At 35.8% G+C, this 24,852-nt stretch overlaps 1 protein-coding gene and 1 long non-coding RNA gene across 2 annotated transcripts in view; one reads left to right on the top strand and one right to left on the bottom strand.

The window, feature by feature from the left end:
* Positions 1-212: 212 nt before the first annotated feature.
* Positions 213-24,852, bottom strand: part of arhgap28 (Rho GTPase activating protein 28) — a 29,324-nt gene continuing 4,684 nt past the window's right edge. The window contains exons 2-15 of the mRNA XM_048165671.1: positions 14,374-14,549; positions 12,313-12,533; positions 9,929-10,001; positions 9,564-9,736; positions 9,023-9,189; positions 8,859-8,946; positions 6,158-6,235; positions 5,792-5,951; positions 5,636-5,718; positions 2,943-3,140; positions 2,699-2,833; positions 879-1,006; positions 738-802; positions 213-662 (exon numbers count right to left, since the gene is read on the bottom strand). Coding sequence (XP_048021628.1) covers positions 571-662; positions 738-802; positions 879-1,006; positions 2,699-2,833; positions 2,943-3,140; positions 5,636-5,718; positions 5,792-5,951; positions 6,158-6,235; positions 8,859-8,946; positions 9,023-9,189; positions 9,564-9,736; positions 9,929-10,001; positions 12,313-12,533; positions 14,374-14,549 — 1,837 coding nt within the window. The 3' untranslated portion in view covers positions 213-570. The remainder of the gene's footprint in view (positions 663-737; positions 803-878; positions 1,007-2,698; positions 2,834-2,942; positions 3,141-5,635; positions 5,719-5,791; positions 5,952-6,157; positions 6,236-8,858; positions 8,947-9,022; positions 9,190-9,563; positions 9,737-9,928; positions 10,002-12,312; positions 12,534-14,373; positions 14,550-24,852) is intronic.
* On the top strand, positions 1,481-24,529 carry LOC125252407. Its single transcript, XR_007181218.1, has 3 exons — positions 1,481-1,686; positions 9,935-10,048; positions 24,409-24,529. It is a non-coding gene; the product is annotated as an uncharacterized LOC125252407 (long non-coding RNA).

The following is a 24,852-nucleotide window of genomic DNA, read 5'->3' as shown; positions in this document are numbered from 1 at the left end:
AAAGTATTCTCGTCTCTTCATGACATTAAGGTTGAACCACTGCAGTCACTTGACTGTTTTAACAATGTCTTTAGTACCTTTCTGGACCTTGATAGTGTTGATTATATTATTATATGAGTCATAAACCTCTCGGATTTCATCAAAAACATCTTAATTTGTGTTCTGAAGGTCTTACGGACATGAGGGTGAGTAATTAACGACTGAATTCTCTTAATAACCCTTTAATTCCAGTGATTTGGGGTGAGTATGAGCCGCTCAGATTCAGGGTTTGTAGTGTTTCAGTTCACATGGCTTCATCACAAACATGCAGCGTATATAAACAATACAAAATTATCATACAGCAGGATAAATTAGTGGTATAAATACTTTATGTACATGCTCTTTTTTACACTCTCGAGTGGTATGATGAAACATGCTTCCACACACACCGGGACGGTCACAGTTTTGGCACCAAGCAAACTCAATGACCAGCATTGAAGCGCGCCACAAAGGTCAACGTCAGCGTTTGACCCTTGACCTCCGTCAGCAGCTGACGGTCTCTGCAGTAAACACACGTGTGTCCGGCTGGTCTCAGGTCAGCCGTGACTTTAAGACCCATTCGCAGTGAGGGTTAGCTCGGTAAACGTCCATTAAATGTGCGTCTGGATCCAGGCAGCGCTCGCCTGCGGAGAACCAATCGATTAATGGCTTCAGTCTGAGCAGAACATTAATATTATCGGCCGATGAATTTAACTCACCGATGTTTCCTCCCACCTCGAACAGAAACTGTCTCTGGCGGCGACTGGCGCTGCGCGACCCGCGCCTGCAATCGGACAGGGATTGGTTAGAATCGTTTGGTTCGGTCACGTGACCGGTGTGCGTTTAAGTCGCTCACTTACCCGTTCTCGATATCGAAGCGCGCCATGATGTCTCTGGCCTTCATCTCGCCGTTCAGCTGAATCGCCATGGAAACCTTGGCTTGAAGCGGCGCGTGAACTCTGATGACACCTTCACGAAGGTCAGTGACCTGAGAAACATTATTATGTTATTATTATTGATATTTTAGGAGTATCAGAACTGGGAATTTTCAGTTTGTTTACAGTCAGTGCAGTTTTGTTTTGCGCCAGTAGGTGGCGCCAAATGACATCTTTGTGACATTAATTCAGCTTATTTGTTAAAACAACCGATTCAATTAGGAACTAAACAAGGTGTTGAAATTATTTTAATAGTTTTTAATAATTATTATATTTATATCTTTCTAGGGATTTTTTATTATTATCTAATTATTACCGCCTTAAAAGGCTCAACTGTCAAGCAACGCGTTGCCGTGGAAACGGTCAATCTGAGGCGCCATTTTATATCATCGACGCGCGCAGACGCTCATCAAGTGAAATCCGCGTTACGTTATTAAAAGGATGTTCCTCAGCGGTCATGACGTATTATTTTATGAATTTATGACTGGACCCTGGAGATTAAAAGCTCTTAACAGATGAAGGTAATCGCACACGCTCCGGCCGTGGAATCCACGCGTTTTTGGATTCCACTAGACCATGAGGCGCTATAAAACCAAGCGCTCAAGTTAAAATGTGTTAGATAACGTTTAAAATGCGTTTAATACAAGTAAAGGTAATAAATAAACACATAAGATGCCAAATGGATGCCACATTCCAGACACGTCCGCCATCTTGGAACGGTCAACATTTCACAGTAAGTCGTTTTTTTCCACTGACCGTTCAGCTGACATGCAGAAATTTCATATTGAGATCAAATATGAGATTTAAGTTAATATTTCAATACATTCACGTTCACATCAGTGTTATTTTAGCATAATTTAGATACTATTCCAGTTTTTATTATTAGTTTTTATTTTTATACTTTCCATTTTCTTTTATTAGTTAAGGTTAGTGCTGTATTTGCCATTTTTATTAGCGTTTTAATTATCTAAATAGTTTTATTCATTTTATTTCAATGTTAGTTTTAGTTATTTTAATACTTAAAGGGTTTGTTCACCCAAAAATGAAAATAATGTCATTAATTACTCACTCTCATGTCGTTCCACACCCGTAAGACCTTCATTCATCTTCAGAACACAAATTAAGATATTTTTGATGAAATCAGATGGCTCAGTGAGGCCTGCATAGCCAGCAATGACATTTCCTCTCTCAAGATCCATTAATATACTAAAAACATATTTAAATCAGTTCATGTGAGTACAGTGGTTCAATATTAATATTATAAAGCCACGAGAATATTTCTGGTACAGCAGTTTGGCGGTTTGACACGTGATCTGAATCATGATTCGACACACTGATTCATAACACTCCGAAGCTTCCTGAAGCAGTGTTTTAATATCGGCCATCACTATACAAGTCATTATTTTGTTTTTTTGCCGCACCAAAAATATTCTCGTGGCTTTATAATATTAATATTGAGAGAAAATGTCATTGCTGGCTATGCAGGCCTCACTGAGCCATCGGATTTCATCAAAAATATCTTAATTTGTGTTCTGAAGATGAATGAAGGTCTTACGGGTGTGGAACGGCATGAGGGTGAGTAATTAATGACATTATTTTCATTATCCTTTAAAGTAAAAGTAAATGAAAATTGTCTAATATTTTATTTCAGTTAACTATATTTATTGTTTTAGTTGGCTATAATAATAACCCTGATTCATGTTTCTCCCATATCTTTATCCAAACTCAATCCCATGAGCACTCACTTCGCTGCGGTCTCGGTCCTTCTCCACGTTCCATCTCTTCAGAAGTCTGCATTTGCTTTTCTCTGAGGTCGGCGTTTTCTTGCCCATGGCGGCCTCGTTCATTTTTCTGACATGTGAGATCAGGAAACACGGGACCTGCGGATGCAAATAACGGACAAAGACACGGAAAACAATGACTGTGAATGTCATTTCATCACCTCATTAATATTCATTTCTGCATATCATGTGGTTAATGTATGCTCACTGTCCACAGCAGGTCCTGATGGGTAATGAGGAGACGCACGAGCTGGGCGGCAGCGACGGCGCCCTGCATCTCCTCCTGTTTGGCGTTCTTCCCGCGGAAGGTGAAGAGATTGGGCGCGACGATCATGGAGACGTTCCACAGGCTCATGCGGTTCTTGTCCTCGTACGCCACCACCTTTCGCAGGAACTCCAGAAGAGCCTGTCAACAAACATCATCAGATTACTAGAGAAGAAATTCTGACAAACTCCAAACAGGAAGTTTCACTGGAAGCCTCTGCATTTACATGCATTCATTTTACTCCCACTGCATTCAAGGTGCATTCCCCGTGACCTTGGCGTCACGCTCTGCTGGGTAAATACGCCTGTACTGCATCTGCACGGCGCTTTCAGCTGATTTCAGCAGGAACAGAATCAGCGCTGAATCTCCACATGAGAATATGGGCACAAACATGACGTCAAACAGGCCTGATTCTCTCTCATGTCTCTGTGTGTGTGTGTGTGTGTGACAAATTCATGCCGCTCGTCCAACCGGTTCATCCACTTCACCTGAGAACACCATCATTTAAATACTTCACAGTTCTCTAAACAGGGACATTCCACAGACTCCTGCTGTTTTATATACTCAAACACACTGAAAACTTTTAAGAGTTTTATAGATCATATATAGATCCATTTTTAATAAATGCCAGAAGCTCATTATGGAGGTTTTGTCAGATTCAGCTCATGTCGAGACAAATCCGACCTTGAAGCAGCAGTTCTCAAGCTTTAAAATAAGATAAAAATTAAGCTGTGAGCTGAAATCTCATTTTAACAGCCTTGATCCAGGATATATACACTACCAATCAAAAGTTTGGAAACATTACTATTTTTAATGTTTTCAAAAGAATCTTATGCTCATCAAGCCTGCATTTATTTAATCAAAAATACAGAAAAAAAAAAACATTAATATTGTAAAATATTATTAGAATTTAAAACAGCTGTTTTCGATGTGAATATATAGTAAAGTGTAATTTATTTCTGTGATCAAAGCTGAATTTGTATGATTAAAAATACAGTAAAAATCACAAAATATTATTAGAATTTAAAACAGCTGTTTTTGATGTGAATATATAGTAAAGTGTAATTTATTTCTGTGATCAAAGCTGAATTTATATGATTAAAAGTACAGTAAAAATCACAAAATATTAGAATTTAAAACAGCTGTTTTCGATGTGAATATATAGTAAAGTGTAATTTATTTCTGTGATCAAAGCTGAATTTATATGATTAAAAATACAGTAAAAATCACAAAATATTAGAATTTAAAACAGCTGTTTTCGATGTGAATATATAGTAAAGTATAATTTATTTCTGTGATCAAAGCTGAATTTATATGATTAAAAATACAGTAAAAATCACAAAATATTAGAATTTAAAACAGCTGTTTTTGATGTGAATATATAAAGTATAATTTATTTCTGTGATCAAAGCTGCATTTATATGATTAAAAATACAGTAAAAATCACAAAATATTATTAGAATTTAAAACAGCTGTTTTCGATGTGAATATATAGTAAAGTGTAATTTATTTCTGTGATCAAAGCTGAATTTATATGATTAAAAATACAGTAAAAATCACAAAATATTAGAATTTAAAACAGCTGTTTTCGATGTGAATATATAAAGTATAATTTATTTCTGTGATCAAAGCTGCATTTATATGATTAAAAATACAGTAAAAATCACAAAATATTATTACAATTTAAAACAGCTGTTTTCTATGTGAATATATAGTAAAGTGTAATTTATTTCTGTGATCAAAGCTGAATTTATATGATTAAAAATACAGTAAAAATCACAAAATATTATTACAATTTAAAACAGATGTTTTCTATGTGAATATACAGTAAAGTGTAATTTATTTCTGTGATCAAAGCTGAATTTTCAGCATCATTACTCCAGTCTTCAGTGTCACATGATCCTTCAGAAATCATTCTGATATGATGATTTATTACAAATGTTGTGCTGCTTAATATTTTTTTATAACATGATACTTTTTTCAGGATTCTTTGATGAATTAAAAGGTTAAAAAAAGCAGCATTTATTTAAATGAAATCTTTTGTAACAATATACACTACCGTTCAAAAGTTTGGGGTCAGTATTTTGTTCTTTCTTTCTTTTTTTTTGGAAGAAATTAATACTATTTTTAAGCAAGGATGTGTTAAATTGATAAAAAGTGATAGTAAAGATTTATATTGTTAGAAAATATTTCTATTTTGAATAAATGCTGTTCTTTTTAACCTTTTATTCATCAATGAATCCTGAAAAAAGTATCACAGTTTCCAAAAAATATTAAGCAACACAACTGTTCAACATTGATAATAACTGAGAATCAAATCATCATATTAGAATGATTTCTGAAGGATCATGTGACACTGAAGACTGGAGTAATGATGCTGAAAATTCAGCTTTGATCAAAGAATAAAAAAAAAAAAAAAAGTATTTTGAAATAGAAAACCATTATTTTAAATTGTAATAATATTTCACAATATTACCGTTTAAAACATTAATATTACGTTAATATTACGTTCAAAAACATTAAAAATAGTAATGTTTCCAAACTTTTGAGCGGTTGTGCATATGAGGCCTTAAATTATAGCTGATGGTTTTTGCGCATGCATCATCTTCAGAAAGCGTGAGAGGAGATAAACAGACCTTCAGCGTGTCTCTGTTGGCTTCAGGAAGCAGCATGATGAGCAGATGAAGAGCCTGGATCTGATGTTTGGGCGATGAGATACCTGACAGACGGAGAGAGAGATGAGTGACGCTGAACACTCAGTGGTGGACACGCGTGTGGATGTTCAGACTCACAGTGAGCGGCCGTGAACGCCGGCAGGTGCTGTTGGGTCAGCAGAGGATACGGCAGCTCGCGGATGAACATCTTCAACAAACCCGCCGCGTCGTTCTGACGCACCTGATCCCAGTCGAAGCGATCCTCGTAGAACTTCAGCTCCAGCTCCTGACGCAGATGCTGTGGAGGAACAACACGTGAAACATCCATCAGTAAGCAGTCAGGAGCTTCGGTCGTGGCTAAATAACACTGAGCTCTGTGGAACTACAGCTGGAATCAGTGGGAGAAATCCAGGTCAGATGCTTTACGGATGTGTCACTGACCACATGAGTCAGAACAAGCCAACAACGCAGATACTGGACCAGGCTGTGTTCATCTGGATTTACCTTCACTCTGGATGCTGATCCCGGAACCCTGAGGATTCCCTCCGTCTGTAACCCCGTCTGCTCCAGTTTAGACAACAACTGAAAACAGAAACGCAAACATCATCACATGAGATACGCAAACACGCACGTGCTGGTATTAACACGTCTTACTGCAGCAACACCATGGTTTCCAGACTTTTACTACATTAACACCATGTTTTCCGGACTTTTACTACAGTAACACAATGTTTTCTGGACATTTACTACTGTAAAAACATATTTTTCAGACTTTTACTACAGTAACGCATTTTCCAGACATTTACTACAGTAACACCATGTTTTCCAGACATTTACTACGGTAACACCATGTTTTCTGGACTTTTACTATGGCAACACCATGTTTTCCAGACATTTACTACGATAACACCATGTTTTCTGGACTTTTTCTACAGTAACAACATGTTTTCCAGACATTTACTACGGTAACACCATGTTTTCTGGACTTTTACTATGGCAACAACATGTTTTCAGACATTTACTACGGTAACACCATGTTTTCTGGACTTTTTCTACAGTAACATGTTTTCCAGACATTTACTACAGTAACACCATGTTTTCCAGACATTTACTACGGTAACACCATGTTTTCTGGACTTTTTCTACAGTAACAACATGTTTTCCAGACATTTACTACGGTAACACCATGTTTTCTGGACTTTTACTATGGCAACACCATGTTTTCCAGACATTTACTACGATAACACCATGTTTTCTGGACTTTTTCTACAGTAACAACATGTTTTCCAGACATTTACTACGGTAACACCATGTTTTCTGGACTTTTACTATGGCAACAACATGTTTTCAGACATTTACTACGGTAACACCATGTTTTCTGGACTTTTTCTACAGTAACATGTTTTCCAGACATTTACTACAGTAACACCATGTTTTCCAGACATTTACTACGGTAACACCATGTTTTCTGGACTTTTTCTACAGTAACACCATGTTTTCTGGACTTTTACTATGGCAACAACATGTTTTCCACACATTTACTACGGTAACACCATGTTTTCCAGACATTTACTATGGTAACACCATGTTTTCTGGACTTTTTCTACAGTAACATGTTTTCCAGACATTTACTACAGTAACATGTTTTCCAGACATTTACTATGGTAACACCATGTTTTCTGGACTTTTTCTACAGTAACATGTTTTCCAGACATTTACTACAGTAACACCATGTTTTCCAGACATTTACTACGGTAACACCATGTTTTCTGGACTTTTACTATGGCAACAACATGTTTTCCACACATTTACTACGGTAAACCATGTTTTCTGGACTTTTTCTACAGTAACATGTTTTCCAGACATTTACTATGGTAACACCATGTTTTCTGTACTTTTACTATGGTAACACCATGTTTTCCAGACATTTACTACAGTAACACCATGTTTTCTGGACTTTTACTATGGCAACACCATGTTTTCCAGACATTTACTACGGTAACACCATGTTTTCTGGACTTTTTCTACAGTAACAACATGTTTTCCAGACATTTACTACGGTAACACCATGTTTTCTGGACTTTTACTATGGCAACACCATGTTTTCAGACATTTACTACGGTAACACCATGTTTTCTGGACTTTTTCTACAGTAACAACATGTTTTCCAGACATTTACTACGGTAACACCATGTTTTCTGGACTTTTACTATGGCAACACCATGTTTTCCACACATTTACTATGGTAACACCATGTTTTCTGGACTTTTTCTACAGTAACACCATGTTTTCCAAACATTTACTACGGTAACACCATGTTTTCTGGACTTTTTCTACAGTAACATGTTTTCCAGACATTTACTATGGTAACACCATGTTTTCTGGACTTTTACTATGGTAACACCATGTTTTCTGGACTTTTTCTACAGTAACATGTTTTCCAGACATTTACTATGGTAACACCATGTTTTCTGGACTTTTTCTACAGTAACATGTTTTCTGGACATGTTTTCTACAATAAGACCATGTTTTGGGCCTGTACCATGGTAACAGCACAGTACTCAGTTTGGAGTAGCGTGTAAACAGCATCTATGAGCTGTTGTTTTCTGACAGATGACTGAGATTCCAGCTCACTCAGACACACAGAGTCTTTATCAGTCACTGATAAGAGCGTTCAGGACGGTCACAGACGCAGCTGTCCACCAGCCGAGGGTCTCCGTCCGCATCTTCCCGTCAGGTCTCGAGTTACCCAACACAAATACTGACGGTGTTGCAATGCGGGAAGAATCTCGGAGCGAGCAGATTCACAGCTGAGCGTTTATTAAAGTGTCTATTTTAATCCTCCGTCTCTGTGATTCTAAGCGTTTCCTCAGTAAATCTCTGAAGGGGATTCCTGTGAAACAATAAACGGCCTCCCTCATTCCACTTAAAAACAGAAACATCGAGGTCAAGACAGCCGTGTAAAACAAACCAGAGCACTTCTGGCCACCGCCTTTGTTTTTAGGAAAAGCGAGACGAGCGTGGGCCGGCAGGTCAGGATAGAGCGAGATAGTGAGCCTCGGATCTGTCCAAGGATGCGGGAGGGACGAGTATCCGAACCCCGAGAAGTGCTGACCGGGAACTTTCCGCTCACAATCTCCATCACAACATTCCAGTGTTTCAGCCTCGTTTCTAACAACCCAAGAGGGAAAGAAGAGCCACGTACCTTCCTGAAGACCAGAGGAACTCTAGAGCCGGGGTATTTCTTCTGGTCGTTCTCCAGCAGCGTAGCGAGAGGAACGCCGAATATCCCGCTGTCTGTGGAAACAAACGACAGCATTAGCAGCCAGTTTTACCCGGTTTCTGACTCTCAATACGACTGAGACGCACCTCTTCGCTCTGCTGCGCACCACACGGTTCCTCTTCATCTCGATGCCCAGGGTGTCGTAGAAGGTGGTCAGCTCGATCAGAGAGATGTAGCCGATCTTCCTGATGTCCTCAGACGACAGATCGTTCACTCGCGTCACGCCCTGTCTGGGCTTCACTATCTGGAAACTCTGAGACCACAAACCTCATTAGACCGCAGCATCTGATCTGATGCTTTCAGTTCATGTTTCAGGCAACAGAACGGTAAACACTGCCGGTAAAAGATGCATTATAGAGACCCCATGAGATGCTGTGTTGACAAGAAGGTCAGGGTTCGGCCGGTTTTATTTAGACCTGATATACACACGTTTGAGCTCAGTAAGAATTTAATACTTTTATTCAGGAAGGACGCATTAAATTGGTCAAAAGTGACATTCATAACATTACATTCTATTCATCAATGGATCCTGGAAAATAAAATGTTTCTTGAGCAGCAAATCAGCATATTAGAATGATTTCTGAAGGATCATGTGATCAAACGGATCTGGATCAGGATGAGACGCACCGGTAAATCCCTGTCGTCTTTACGGATCCTCCTGCAGTCTTGGCATTCGCGGCCTTTCCGATGAGCTCGTGCTGCTTCTGAATACGGCACGTCGAGCGATAATACGATGGTCTCCGAACCGCTGCTGGAGCCGTTACTGTCCGCCGGAGTGAAGACGGGACACGGCGGAGAGACTGGACACACAAAACCAAACAACATTAAGCTCATTTAATCACAAATGTTCATAATATATCCATGAGCTCTTAACTAAATAAGAACCATAAACACTGGCACTCCAGCTTCTGCTTCCCATCATCTACTGTAAATATTATGTGCTGCTCGTGATGTTCTGCATTTGTGAATCACGTCTAAAAATGTTGTCCAACCTTTAGGAGGATTCCACTGGGGCAGTTTGGGAGCGATCTGTCCGTTTGGAGAAATGGGAGGCGTCAGTTCTGACTGTAAGAGAACACAATGATATCATCATCATCACACGGATCCGACAGGTAAACATGTTCTGATAACCCATAATCAATAATAGCAACAGTCCTTTCTACAGTATATTGTAAGTGAAAGGAAAGCAGTTTAGAAAGTGTCACACATACATCATTTCAGCATGTGTATATAATGTCTGCAAAGATGATGTCCTGCTGAACACTGGACTTTTGTTGGACTATTTCGGTCCAATGAATCTGTCCTTCATATCCAATCAGAGAATGAGATATTTCAGCTGTCGGAGCAGCTGACCGTGACTCACGACTGATTCATCCTCTGTCTGACTGACCGTTTACTGACCACACATCCTCTAAATCTAACAGAAACCACAGTATATGAAACAGCACCATATATTAATTATTATTAAATGCATCTATGCATGCTGTTATTCAAAGTGGCTCACGTTGCATTCAATTATACAGTTTTGCATTCACTGGGAATCAAACCCATGAGCTTGTCGTTGCGAGCGCCCTGATCTAGTATCTGAACTACAGGAATGAAACACCACAAACCATTTGAACATCAACTTTAAAACCAGCATGAAATGCAAATTCACTCCATCTATTTTATAAATGCATGTTATTGTGAACAATTCACCCATGCATGTTTCATTAAAAAAAAATGTAATTTTAATCAATTTTTAATGAAAAGATTATATATAGCTACACGATTCTGGATTAAAAAACGATTCTCCCACGGTTCTGAATAGACAAATAAAAAAAAATAATTTACAAAATGTTAATTTGCTGCAGTCTGTTAAAAATATATATTTAATTAATTTGAATTTATTATTTTTTAAAAATCGGTTTGCGTGAATGATTCAATGACTCACTCATCAAGACTTAATCTCTGAATGAATCAGTGTTTTTGAACGAATCTCTTGAATGATTAACTAGTCACTTGTCGCCACCTACTGGTTAGCAATATTTATTTGAAGCGTCAAGAAGCCTCTGGTGATGTATGCAGGATTGTCCAATCATTTAGTGCGCATAAACCCCGCCCCTGCAAGCACACGCTCAGCCCCGCCTCCACTTTTAAAAGCCACGCCCACATCTCAACATCCAATCAACAACCGATGCACAGAACCAAGTCCCGCCCTACATTTTCTCTTTTCCGATACACATTCAGCTCAAAATTCAGATGTATGTCAATTCAGTAGGAATGTGGAAGGTTTGTCATTTTCTGGATACTTACTACGTTAACACCTTGTTTTCCAGACATTTACTACAGTAACACCATGTTTTCTGGAAATTTACTACAGTAACAACATATTTTTTAGACTACAGTAACACGTTTTCCAGACATTTACTACCAAAACACCATGTTTTCTGGACATTTACTACAGTAACACCACAAACCATTTGAACATCAACTTTAAAACCGGCATGAAATGCAAATTCACTCCATCTATTTTATAAATGTGTTATTGTGAACAATTCACCCATGCATGTTTCATAAAAAAAAAAAAAAATGAAATTTTAATACATTTTTAATGAAAATATCATATATAGCTACACGATTCTAGATAATAAAAAAAAATCATGATTCTCCCACGATTCTGAATTAGCAACTAATAACATGTAATTTACAAAATGTTAATTTGCTGCAGTCTGTTAAAAAAATATTTAATTAATTTGAATTAATTATTTTTTAAAAATCATTTTGAGTGAATGATTCAATGACTCACTCATAAAGACTTCATCTCTGGACAATTCAGCATTTTTGAATGAATCTCTTGAATGATTCAATGACAAATACAAGTTTTTAACAGTCTCTTGTCGCCACCTACTGGTGTATAAACCCACGCTCAGCTCCGCCTCCACTTTTAAAGGCCACGCCCACATCTCAACATCCAATCAACAACCAATGCACAGACCCAAGTCCTGTCCTACATTTTTCTTTTCCGATAAACCATAACACTTGGATGTACAAAAAAAATCTGTCACTACTTCTGTTTCAACAGCTCCTCAAACCTTAATGACATTTTTCCAACATGTATTCATGTCATCTTGTCAATTCAGCAGGAATGTGGAAGGTTTGTCATCTCATCTGCTGTCATGAGGCTAATTTTAACCACGTCTGGGGTTTCCTCATGTGTTGCTGCTCATTCCAGTCTCGGTTATTTTGAGACACATTCACACGCCGAACAAACGGCCACAGCAGCTGCAGCGACAAATGACCATAGGAAGTGCCAAACTGTGAAAATCAGACGACACCTGCAAACCTGCCTGAGTGGACTGAAACTTCTACTGAATGTTAGGAAACCGACGCTCACCGACGCATCTGGCATGGAGAACACGTCTCGCACGTGTCTCATGGGCTGTCTGTTCCTCTTGCGCAGCGTCTGCGTGTAGTTGTCCAGGCGCTTCTTCACCATGGCGGTCTGCGAGCGCGTGAGCGTGGAGAGAAGAGCCTCGGCCGGCCCGTCGCTCTGAGTGCCCGTCACCAGCGTGGAGAGACCCGCCTCCTGGAGCCACGCCTCCTCAAGCTCCGCCTCTGAACCAATCAAACACACACTAATTAGACTGCAGAATCACATGACACAAAACAGAGATTATGACAAACAAGAAATGACACTCATAACTGATGAACATTGCAACATTAACAGTATTATTTTCGGTTTATTACGGTAAAGATGCTTTGAAACAATCTGAATTGTATAAAGCGCTATAGAAAAATGGAGAAGGAAAGTAATATCAGAGGTGGAGCAAGTTATAAGATTAAAAAGAAATGTTTTTTGTTAACAAAAGTAAACGGACTCAGTGCTGATTTCATGCTGACTTTAACAGGGTTTGTTCACTTAAAATCATCATATACTTGCGTTCAAAACACTGATGATGTTTTAGTTCTTTCTCATATGATGAAAGTGTTTGTGCCTCCATAAAAGGACCAAAAATTACCATAAAAATACAATATGAAACAAATGTCCATATGACTCCACCATATTCTTAATCATATGATTGACTTTATATTGATTTTCTGGTACACTGTAACAAATTCCACCTACTTCAACTTAAAAAGTTTAAAACAGTAAGTTAGGTTGCTGCCATACATTTTTAAGGTAAAATCAAATTGTCTGTAAACCTCATTTCCACTCATTTTTTAAACTCTTGTCTAGTTGAATCTCAAATAAATGACGAAATTGGTTAAATTATTACGATAACGATACCGATAATGATACCGATAACGATACCTATAACGATACCGATAACGATACCAATAACGATAATGATAACGATACCGATAATGATACCAATAACGATAATGATACCGATAACGATACCGATAATGATAACGATACCGATAATGATACCAATAACAATAATGATACCGATATCGATAACGATACCGATAACGATACCGATAACGATACCAATAACGATACCGATAACGATACCGATAACGATACCAATAACGATAATGATACCGATAACGATACCGATAACGCTACCGATAGTTTGGGGGTTCTGCCTTTTATACCTTCTTTTAAATTAATGATAATTTCATTATAATTAATAATTAATCATTATATTTTGAAATATATGCAAATAAAAACTTTATTCTCTCCATTTCAACTGGTATCCGTTTATAAACAAACATATTACTCAAATTAATATTAACACACATTAACAAAATTCTGAAGAGTAAATTAATATTTCTTAAATTTCTGAATGTTATTAATTCATATAATTACTATTAATATTGAACATCAAACGGGTTTCTTAGCATTTTCTTTACACAAAACACAAATTCAGTGTTCAGTGCATTTTCCTGCCCTCTTTTGATTGACAGGATACATCGGCCCTGACTATCGGCTGTTTTAAACTATCGATATATCGGTGCATCTCTAATTTTGAAGATTTTGAGTTAAATAATGTAAAAACTAGTGCTGTCAAATTGATTAATCACAATTAAATCGCATCCAACATAAAAGTTTGTAAATATATATGTATATAAAAAATATAAAATATATAACACACTCATATATACATATATAAACTCTTATGTTAGATGTGATTAATCACGATTAATCGATTTGACAGCACTAGTAAAAACACATGCTGCAATGAAATTTCCTATTTTTATAGTGGTTTTTTTTGTCCTTTCTGGGAATTACACCAGTCCCGTCCATTATCACTGTATCAAAACGAGTCACATGATCAATTTGCTAAACATCACCTTTTGCATTTCATGGAGGAAAGTCATTCATACGGGTTTGAGAGACATGATGGTGAGTGAATAGCCACTTTTCCACCATTTTCTTTGCTTAACTGTTCCGTACAGCCCGATGGTGGAAAAGCGGCTCATGATGACAGAACAGACCGTCGGTACGCACCGTCCGCACTGGCCCGCTCCGTCAGCTCCTCGTGTCGTTCCTGACAGTCCTCCTGGATGTTCTTCATCTCGCTCCAGTAGTCCTCCATGGAGTCACGGGAGACGGAGCGCTCCGGAGAGGACGGAGACACGGCGCCGGGCAAACTCATGCTGCCTATCCTCCGGTACTGCGCTTTCCTGCGGAAACACAGAGGAACGAGCCGTGAATCCATGCGCGTCTTCATCAGGGATTCATTAACAATCAAAGCAGGCTAATATACCGTACAAACCACACGCCAGCAGAGGAAAATCAAGAATTCTTCATCTCATCATCTTCATGTTTAAACTGCAACAACTCTTACAGATGTGTCAGATCATAATTCATACGCATGTTCAGTGATGGAGACACTACAGCAAACGAGCGAGTTTCAAGTTCATACGAGCTTCTATCAAATATTGATAAGGCTACAGGAGCTGATGATGGTCTGTCGGCGTCAGGAAGTGAACCGGCGTCATTTAGAGGAAGTTATCGATCATGATGGAGCCTGAATTGTGTTACACGAAGAACTTAATTGCCTTCAAATGTTCCTGCCTCAGTTTACACACATCAGCCTTCAATGGAAACACATTTTCCCTGCAATTTTCACACAAAGCTTTAGCTGGAAAAACGCAGTGTGTGTGGCTCAGGCTCACGTCAGTGAAAACCACTTCCTCCACACATTCCATCAGCGAGAGGAACGTCAGGATCGCGGTCGAGCAGGTTCACAACTGAACACTGAGTCTGTGCGTCTTGCTTCAATTTCAGCATCTCACTGCGAGATTTGAGCCAATCTGAACACACTTCATTGATATTATTAGACAGTCCTGACATTACAGGAACATTCCAGGTGAAATGCAGCTTTTTAACTAATAAATTCAATTAATTAAATGCTTGACAAACTCCACAAACAATATAAGATTTCCAGATAAGAGCTCATACATGCACTACCATTCAAAAGTTTGGGGGTGGTAAGATTTTATAATGTTTCTGAAGTCTCTTCTGCTCAGCAAAACTGCATTTATTTGACCAAAACTACAGGAAAAATTCTTAAATATTTTTAGAATGTAAAACAGCGGTTTTCTATGTGAATATATAGTAAAGTGTAATTTATTCCTGTGATCAAAGCTGAATTTATTTGATTAAAAATACAGTAAAAATCACAAAATATTATAAGAATTTAAAACAGATGTTTTCTATGTGAATATATAGTAAAATATAATTTATTCTTGTGATCAAAGCTGAATTTATTTGATATAAAATACAGTAAAAATCACAAAATATTATTAGAATTTAAAACAGCTGTTTTCTATGTGAATATATAGTAAAGTGTAATTTATTCCTGTGATCAAAGCTGAATTTATTTGATTAAAAATACAGTAAAAATCACAAAATATTATTAGAATTTAAAACAGCTGTTTTCTATGTGAATATATAGTAAAGTGTAATTTATTCCTGTGATCAAAGCTGAATTTATTTGATTAAAAATACAGTAAAAAATCACAAAATATTATTAGAATTTAAAACAGCTGTTTTCTATGTGAATATATAGTAAAGTGTAATTTATTCCTGTGATCAAAGCTGAATTTATTTGATTAAAAATACAGTAAAAATCACAAAATATTATTAGAATTTAAAACAGCTGTTTTCTATGTGAATATATAGTAAAGTGTAATTTATTCCTGTGATCAAAGCTGAATTTATATGATTAAAAATACAGTAAAAATCACAAAATATTATTAGAATTTAAAACAGATGTTTTCTATGTGAATATATAGTAAAATATAATTTATTCTTGTGATCAAAGCTGAATTTATTTGATATAAAATACAGTAAAAATCACAAAATAGTATTAGAATGTAAATCAGCTGTTTTCTATGTGAATATATAGTAAAGTATAATTTATTCCTGTGATCAAAACTGAATTTTCAGCATCATTACTCCAGTCTTCAGTGTCACATGATGCTTCAGAAATCATTCTAATATGATGATTTGCTGCTCAAGAAACATTTATGATTATTATCAATGTTGAATACAGTCATATTTTAGCAGAAACTGTGATGCATTTAATTTTTCAGGATTCTTTGATGAATAGAAAGCATGAAATATAATCTTTTGTAACATCTTTACTGTCACTTTTGATCAATTTAATGCATCTTTGCTGAATAAAAAAAAATCTTTTGAATGGTATGATATGTACCATATACCTTTTTGTTATCATCAGACTTAAGAGAGTCAATAAACACAAGAAGTTCAACACAAAGACCTTAAAGTATGGTTCAGAATTGCTCCTTTTGCTTTTTCATGTATGAAAAGGTGAAATAAGACTGAAGTTCTACTGGACAGCTAAACATTTATCAGCACTGAATATAACCTTGAGTCAAAATCAGGTGTAAACTCAAAGAAAACAATGTGTTTAACATGAAGAACCTTTGCAAGAACATGGAAAAGATCTTTATAGTGGAAAAAGGTTATGAAAATGTTCTTCAAACTAAGAAAAAATGGTTGTTTTAAGAGCTGATCACTGAAAGGTTCTTTAGGGAATCTTTATTTTAAGAGTGCTCAACGAATCACTAGAGTTAAAACGTAATCTGTGTTTAACCCTGAATATTCCTTCAAACAGAGTGTTTAACTCACAGGTGACCAAACGCACGGCATGATGGGTCACCGGCTCGTGCCAAACAAAACACACAAGAGAATCACGACACCAGAAGGAAAACACAAACTCAGAGCTGTCATGTGTGTGTTAGTCAGCCACCGATTCTCATTTCCACAGTATCCACACAGATATTCACACACACCAGACACGGAGATATTCTCATATCATTATTCTGAGACATGAACATCTTCAGACTCACTGTTTGTGTTCAGACTGAAATCAGGATTCAGAAACCCAAACTATGAATCAAACTAGAACCGAACAAAGAATCCACGAATCCAGCTGACGGCGTCAATCAGGTCCTGTATAAACTCCATAAATCCACAGCGTTTGAGGATCTCCAGAGAACCGAGTCTGATATAAAGCCTCTCTGTGGGTGTTCTCCATCAGGTCCTGTTCAGAATCGATTCACGTACCTCTCAGCGCTGCGCTGAACTCCAGAGCGGACGGAGAGACATCAGACAGCTGTGGAGAACGAGACCACACTACAGACGGAGAGAGAGAGAGAGACGCGGTGAGGGTTTCCTCCGGGAGTGTGTGTGTGTGTGTGTGTCTCCACCCACCGCTCTGACCTCTCTCTCTCTCTCGTGTCATTTGTGTCCATTGTCTTCTCCGTTTACAGCTCTTCCTAAAGCTCATCTCTGACTTTCAGACACACAGAATCGAGTGTGATTTAGGAAAACCGCTTCCAGATGTGGCTAATGACCACAACAACATTCCCAACACCGCTTAAACAAACATCTCACTCAGTTCAGAGCCGAATTATGGACGTTTGTTTCTGCCACGGAATAAAACAACTTTTTTTTTTTAAATATAAAATCTCAATCCTGACTTTTTCTCTCACTGAATTGTGAGAAATAAAACTCTGAATGGTGAGGAATAAAGTCAGAATTGCTAGTTTATATTATTTATATATATTTATGTGACTTTTTCTCAGAATTGCGAGATATAAACTTGCAATTGCAGGAAAAAAAAGCCAGAATTGTGAGTTTATACATATTTATTTGACTTTTTACCTCACAGAATTGAGATGTAAACTCAAAATGGTGAGAATAAAGTCAGAATTTCGAGTTTATATTATTGATAAATATTTATGTGACTTTTTCTCAGAATTGCGAGATATAAACTCATATAAAGTCATAATTGTGAGAAAAGTCAATTGTGAGTTTATAAAAAAAAATTTCTCAGAATTGTGAGATATAAACTTGCAATTGCAAGAAAAAAAAGCCAGAATTGTGAGTTTATATTTATTATATATTTTTATATGACATTTTATCTCACAGAACTGAGATATAAACTCATATAAAATGGTGAAAATTAAGTCAGAATTTCGAGTTTATATTATTTATAAATATTTATGTGACTTTTTCTCCGAATTATGAGATATAAAATGCAAGTTCTAAAGTCATAATTGTGAGGAAAAAAAAGTAAATTGTGAGTTTATAATTGTGAGAAATAAAACTTGGAATGGTGAGGGAAAAAGTCAGAAGTGCAAGTTTATATACAGGGAGTGCAGAATTATTAGGCAAGTTGATTTTCTGATCATATTTTTTTCCCAAGCACATTTTACCAATTCCAATCCACATCAATCTTAATAACTACTATTAATATTGTTTTTAATCATTTATAAGTGATATATAATTGTTCATGAAGGCTGGAAATGAAAAATGCCTTATATTCAGGTGTGCAGAATTATTAGGCAAGTTTTCTTTTACAGGCAAAATGAGCCAAAAAAGAGATTTAACTCAGACTGAAAAGTCAAAAATTATGAAATACTCATGAGAAGGACGCAATACTAATGCAATACTAGAAATTGCAAAGTTAAAGCATGACCAAGGGACAGCAAAATGCTCATTGGGTCAGCGGGGTCAGACAAAAACAGGTGGAAAAGAAAAGACACATGTTAACTGCAAAATAATTAAGAATTAAGGTGAAGAATTAAGTGTGAAACCATCAGGAACCCTTTAGTCTCCAGCGCCACCATTTTCCAGAGCTGCAACCTACCTGGAGTCTCCAGAAGTGCAAGGTGTCAGGATCTCAGAGACTTAGGTTAGCTAAAGAATCCTAAAAAATGACCCTGCACTTGATAAGAATCACAAGCTGAAGTGTTATAAAATACATGAAGACTGGGTTTTAATAGGGCTTATAGACAGACAGCTTGAGAGTGACTCCTGATGGACCAGCACCACATCCTCTTGTACCACTGTTTGAAGAATTTATCTTCCAGAATCTGGCAGTAAGGTGTTTGAGTTCACTTTTAGTCCCTCTCTTATCCTGAAATGTCTGTCTTGCAGAGATGGACTAAAAATGATCTTCCAAAACTGACTGCCAGATTCTGGATAAATTCTTCAAACAGTGGTACAAGAGGATGTGGTGCTGGTCCTTCAGGAGTCACTCTCAAGCTGTCTGTTTATAAGGCCTATAAAAACCCAGTCTTCATGTATTTTATAACACTTCAGCTTGTGATTCTTATCAAGTGCGGGTCATTTTTTAGGATTCTTTAGCTAACCTAAGTCTCTGAGATCCTGACACCTTGCACTTCTGGAGACTCCAGGTAGGTTGCAGCTCTGGAAAATGGTGGCGCTGGAGACTAAAGGGTTCCTGATGGTTTCACACTTAATTCTTCACCTTAATTCTTAATTATTTTGCAGTTAACATGTGTCTTTTCTTTTCCACCTGTTTTTGTCTGACCCCGCTGACCCAATGAGCATTTTGCTGTCCCTTGGTCATGCTTTAACTTTGCAATTTCTAGTATTGCATTAGTATTGCGTCCTTCTCATGAGTATTTCATAATTTTTGACTTTTCAGTCTGAGTTAAATCTCTTTTTTGGCTCATTTTGCCTGTAAAAGAAAACTTGCCTAATAATTCTGCACACCTGAATATAAGGCATTTTTCATTTCCAGCCTTCATGAACAATTATATATCACTTATAAATGATTAAAAACAATATTAATAGTAGTTATTAAGATTGATGTGGATTGGAATTGGTAAAATGTGCTTGGGAAAAAAATATGATCAGAAAATCAACTTGCCTAATAATTCTGCACTCCCTGTGTATATATATATATATATATATATATATATATATATATATATATATATATATATATATATATATATACACTTTATCTCACATAATTGACATTTAAACTCAGAATAGAGTGAAAAAAGTCAGAATTCCGAGTTTATATTATATATTTTTATATGACATTTTATCTCACAGAACTGAGATATAAACTCATAAAATGGTGAGAATTAAGTCAGAATTGCGAGTTTATATTATATATTTTTATATGACATTTTATCTCACAGAACTGAGATATAAACTCATATAAAATGGTGAGAATTAAGTCAGAATTTCGAGTTTATATTATTTATAAATATTTATGTGAATTTTTTCTCAGAATTGCGAGATATAAACTCACAAAGGCAAGTTATAAAGTCATAATTGTGAGAAAAAAAGTAAATTGTGAGTTTATAAAAACGTTTTTATCTCAGAATTGTGAGAAATAAGACTTGGAATGGCGAGGGAAAAAGTCAGAATTGCGAGTTTATATTTTATATATATATGACTTTTTCTCAGAATTGTGAGATATAAACTTGCAATTTCAAGAAAAAACGTCAGAATTGTGAGATAAAGGCACAATTACCTTTATATTTTTGATTCTGTGGCTTCCGTACGTAACACATGACCCGAGACACGATCTTTCTGATGGCTTTAATCTTCACAAACAACCGTTTTCAAGGTTTTGATTGTCTCAAGCACAAAATGACTGGTTAAAAAGTTATTGTTTGCCTTTTTATTGCAGTGGATTATTGATATTCCTTCTTCACCACATTATTATACAGAAGGGAAAATGCTTGTCCTCATAAATCTGATGTTTCAGTCAATCGCTTGTTAAAGTCACAGATTAAAGTCTCTACATGTTTCCTCACTGAATAATCTGCTTCTCTCAGAAATACATTATTGTGAAGATTGCTTCATATTAACTAGTTATTCATTATCAAATAAAAAAATCATGTTCGGGAAAACATGATGAGATGCTGACGAGGAACATTTTTGCAATGCATATTTGACACAGATGACATTCATGATGACTCTGTAAGGGTCTGGACGTCCGCGGCCCCCCGTGATGAATGTAGGTCAGTGTTGAGAGAAACTAAACTCAAAACATGTGTCACGATCCCTGTGCGACTCCGAAATCATGATCTCATTCCTTCAGGAACGCAAACAGCTGAACCAGAGACTCAGAAACGAGATGTTACAGAGCTCAGAGTTTTCTTAATGGAGCAACTCTTGAAGGGCGTTCATTTAATCAAATAAAGCCTGATGAAAACAGCCGTCCATTTCATCAGAATAACGGTGCCAAGCATCTGAATCTGGCACGTCCTCGTGAAATATGGGCTCTCAGGTTTGTTTTCACTCTCCAGGCCGCATAAACTATCATGAATCCATCAGCCTTTCCTCCCAAAAGTCTTAAAGAGAAACATCTGGCGTCTAAAAATACCTTTAAAATCCAACAGGACCAAACCTTGAGGAGGAACTCGAACTGACTGAAGTGATGAAGGGGCTTCCTTACTAATAACAGAGATGCTTGACTAACTTACTCCAAATATACACCGACACTAGTCGCAGCTCTACTTTTGATGTATTCATCCAAAATGTGTTTAAAACACACTCCACAGCTGGAATCTGACCCCTAAACGCCCCACACACTAGATTTAATCAGCGCGGCCCAACTTACCCCGAGCACTTCACCACCGTCAGCAGATCGCAGCACTTCAGCCGGTTAAAAGCCGGAGCATTAGCCAGAGGACGTGCTGGGAAACAGATCAATAGAGCGGCTCTGGAGCGTTTGAGACGTTGGCATCAGTGAATTATGGGCCGGTTCATGCGCTAATGGAGCAGTAATGACTAAGAGCGTTAGTGTCCAGTCGTCTCGGTCACACTGAACCGGCACAAACCACAAACACTCGTTCTTTATCAAGAGCTTCGCTCACAGAACAGCCGGATTTATCAGATCAATATAAGATGAAATCAGAGCGAAACACCGAAAATCAAGCGAGATTTATGACGAGGAGTTCGACTGCGGCTTTACCGTGGTATCAGATGGTACTGAATCTATACTGTGTTTTTGTTTACAAGAAAATATACATTTCACATTGTGTCACTTGCCATTTCTTTGTAATTATTTGTGAAATTTAATAGAGATTTGAGTCAAAAGAAGTAAATTCACACACCAATTTTTTTTTTTCCCAGTGTAGAAAACAATTTCTTTTGATATTACCATATTCAAATAACTTGCGATTTACATAACAGAAGCAGGGTTATTATTATAACTGAAACTAAAACCATAAAAAACATTTCAGTACTGAAAATAAAATAAAATATTAAAAAAATGTGGCCGATGCACATTTCTCATTTTCATTTAGTTTATCTTGATGTTTTAAAATGACTAAAACTAAAACTGAAATAAAATTAGAACTGTATAGACATTAAAAAAAAAGCAAAAACAACTAAATTACTTTAACTGAAATTAATGAACATGGAAAATATAAACAAAAATCTCATTCAACAGTATCTCAATAATACTAAAATAACCCTGGATAGGTCAAAAAAATCATATTATTACTGTAAAAATTGTGTAATATCTGTTTCTATAACAAACAATGTGATATAATTTTTCATCTACCGTTCTGTAAAATTTTTTAATGTTTCTGAAAGAGTCTCTTTGGCTGCGTTTATTTGATCAAAAATACAGTAAAAATCACTAAATATTATTAGAATTTAAAACAGCTGTCTTATATGTGAATATATAGTAAAGTGTAATTTATTCCTGTGATCAAAGCTGAATTTATTTGATTAAAAATACAATAAAAATCACTAAATATTATTAGAATTTAAAACAGATGTTTTCTATGTGAATATATAGTAAAGTGTAATTTATTCCTGTGATCAAAGCTGAATTTATTTGATTAAAAATACAATAAAAATCATTAATATTATTAGAATTTAAAATAGCTGTTTTCTATGTGAATATATAGTAAAGTGTAATTTATTCCTGTGATCAAAGCTGAATTTATTTGATTAAAAATACAATTTGTAAAAATCACTAATATTATTAGAATTTTAAAACAGCTGTTTTCTATGTGAATATATAGTAAAGTGTAATTTATTCCTGTGATCAAAGCTGAATTTATTTGATTAAAAATACAATAAAAATCTAAATATTATTAGAATTTAAAATAGCTGTTTTCTATGTGAATATATAGTAAAGTGTAATTTATTCCTGTGATCAAAGCTGAATTTATTTGATTAAAAATACAATAAAAATCACTAAATATTATTAGAATTTAAAATAGCTGTTTTCTATGTGAATATATAGTAAAGTGTAATTTATTCCTGTGATCAAAGCTGAATTTTTTTGATTAAAAATAATAAAAATCACTAAATATTATTAGAATTTAAAATAGCTGTTTTCTATGTGAATATATAGTAAAGTGTAATTTATTCCTGTGATCAAAGCTGAATTTATTTGATTAAAAATACAATAAAAATCATTAATATTATTAGAATTTAAAATAGCTGTTTTCTATGTGAATATATAGTAAAGTGTAATTTATTCCTGTGATCAAAGCTGAATTTATTTGATTAAAAATACAGTAAAAATCACTAAATATTATTAGAATTTAAAACAGCTGTCTTATATGTGAATATATAGTAAAGTGTAATTTATTCCTGTGATCAAAGCTAATTTGATTAAAAATACAATAAAAATCACTAAATATTATTAGAATTTAAAACAGATGTTTTCTATGTGAATATAGTAAAGCTGTAATTTATTTTTCTAAAAATGTAAAAATCACTAAATATTATTGAATTTAAAAATATATAGTATAAGTAAAGTGTAATTTATTCCTGTGATCAAAGCTGAATTTATTTGATTAAAAATACAATAAAAATCATTAATATTATTAGAATTTAAAATAGCTGTTTTCTATGTGAATATATAGTAAAGTGTAATTTATTCCTGTGATCAAAGCTGAATTTATTTGATTAAAAATACAGTAAAAATCACTAAATATTATTAGAATTTAAATCAGCTGTTTTCTATGTGAATATATAGTAAAGTGTAATTTATTCCTGTGATCAAAGCTGAATATTCAGCATCATTACTCCAGTCTTCAGTGTCACATGATCCTTCAGAAATCATTCTAATATGATGATTTGCTGCTCAAAATCAACATTTAATTTTGCATTTATGTGAAATTAGTCTTTACTGTCTCTTTTGACTAATTGAATGCATCCTTGCTGAATAAAAGTATTATTTTCTTTCTTTTTTGTACCTTTATTAAGCAGAAACTGGAGTACGAGTGTGTTCCCTAAGTGTGCTCTCAGAACTCCACAGACAGGAAGTCCAGTGCCACTGAAACTTCCTGTTTTGGCTGAAGCGATTGGAAAGTCTGTGCTGTATAATCAGGCATGTGCTATATAATGCTCTATATTACCCTGAACACACCCACAGAAATCAATAAACCAACATTAACTTCCTATTATCCTCAGTGAGGACGCTCTCAGACCGAACGGAAGAGCAGAGAGGACATGATGAGCTGTCGAACCTTCACCTGATGAACGGCTGACCACACAACACTCACAACAAGATGTGAAATTACAGTAATCCAGTGTCACACGCAGGATCAGATTACACGAGCACAGTCTTCATCGCACGTCTAACCAATCCAGACACAAAACACATGATTTAGATTCATTCAGGGGAAAAAAACTCCCAACAAAACAGCTCGA

This window comes from Megalobrama amblycephala, linkage group LG18 (assembly GCF_018812025.1).
Source record: "Megalobrama amblycephala isolate DHTTF-2021 linkage group LG18, ASM1881202v1, whole genome shotgun sequence".
Taxonomy (NCBI): Eukaryota; Metazoa; Chordata; class Actinopteri; order Cypriniformes; family Xenocyprididae; genus Megalobrama; species Megalobrama amblycephala.
The sequence above is the reverse complement of the archived record's forward strand: the minus strand, read 5'-3'. Positions and strand labels throughout refer to the sequence as shown.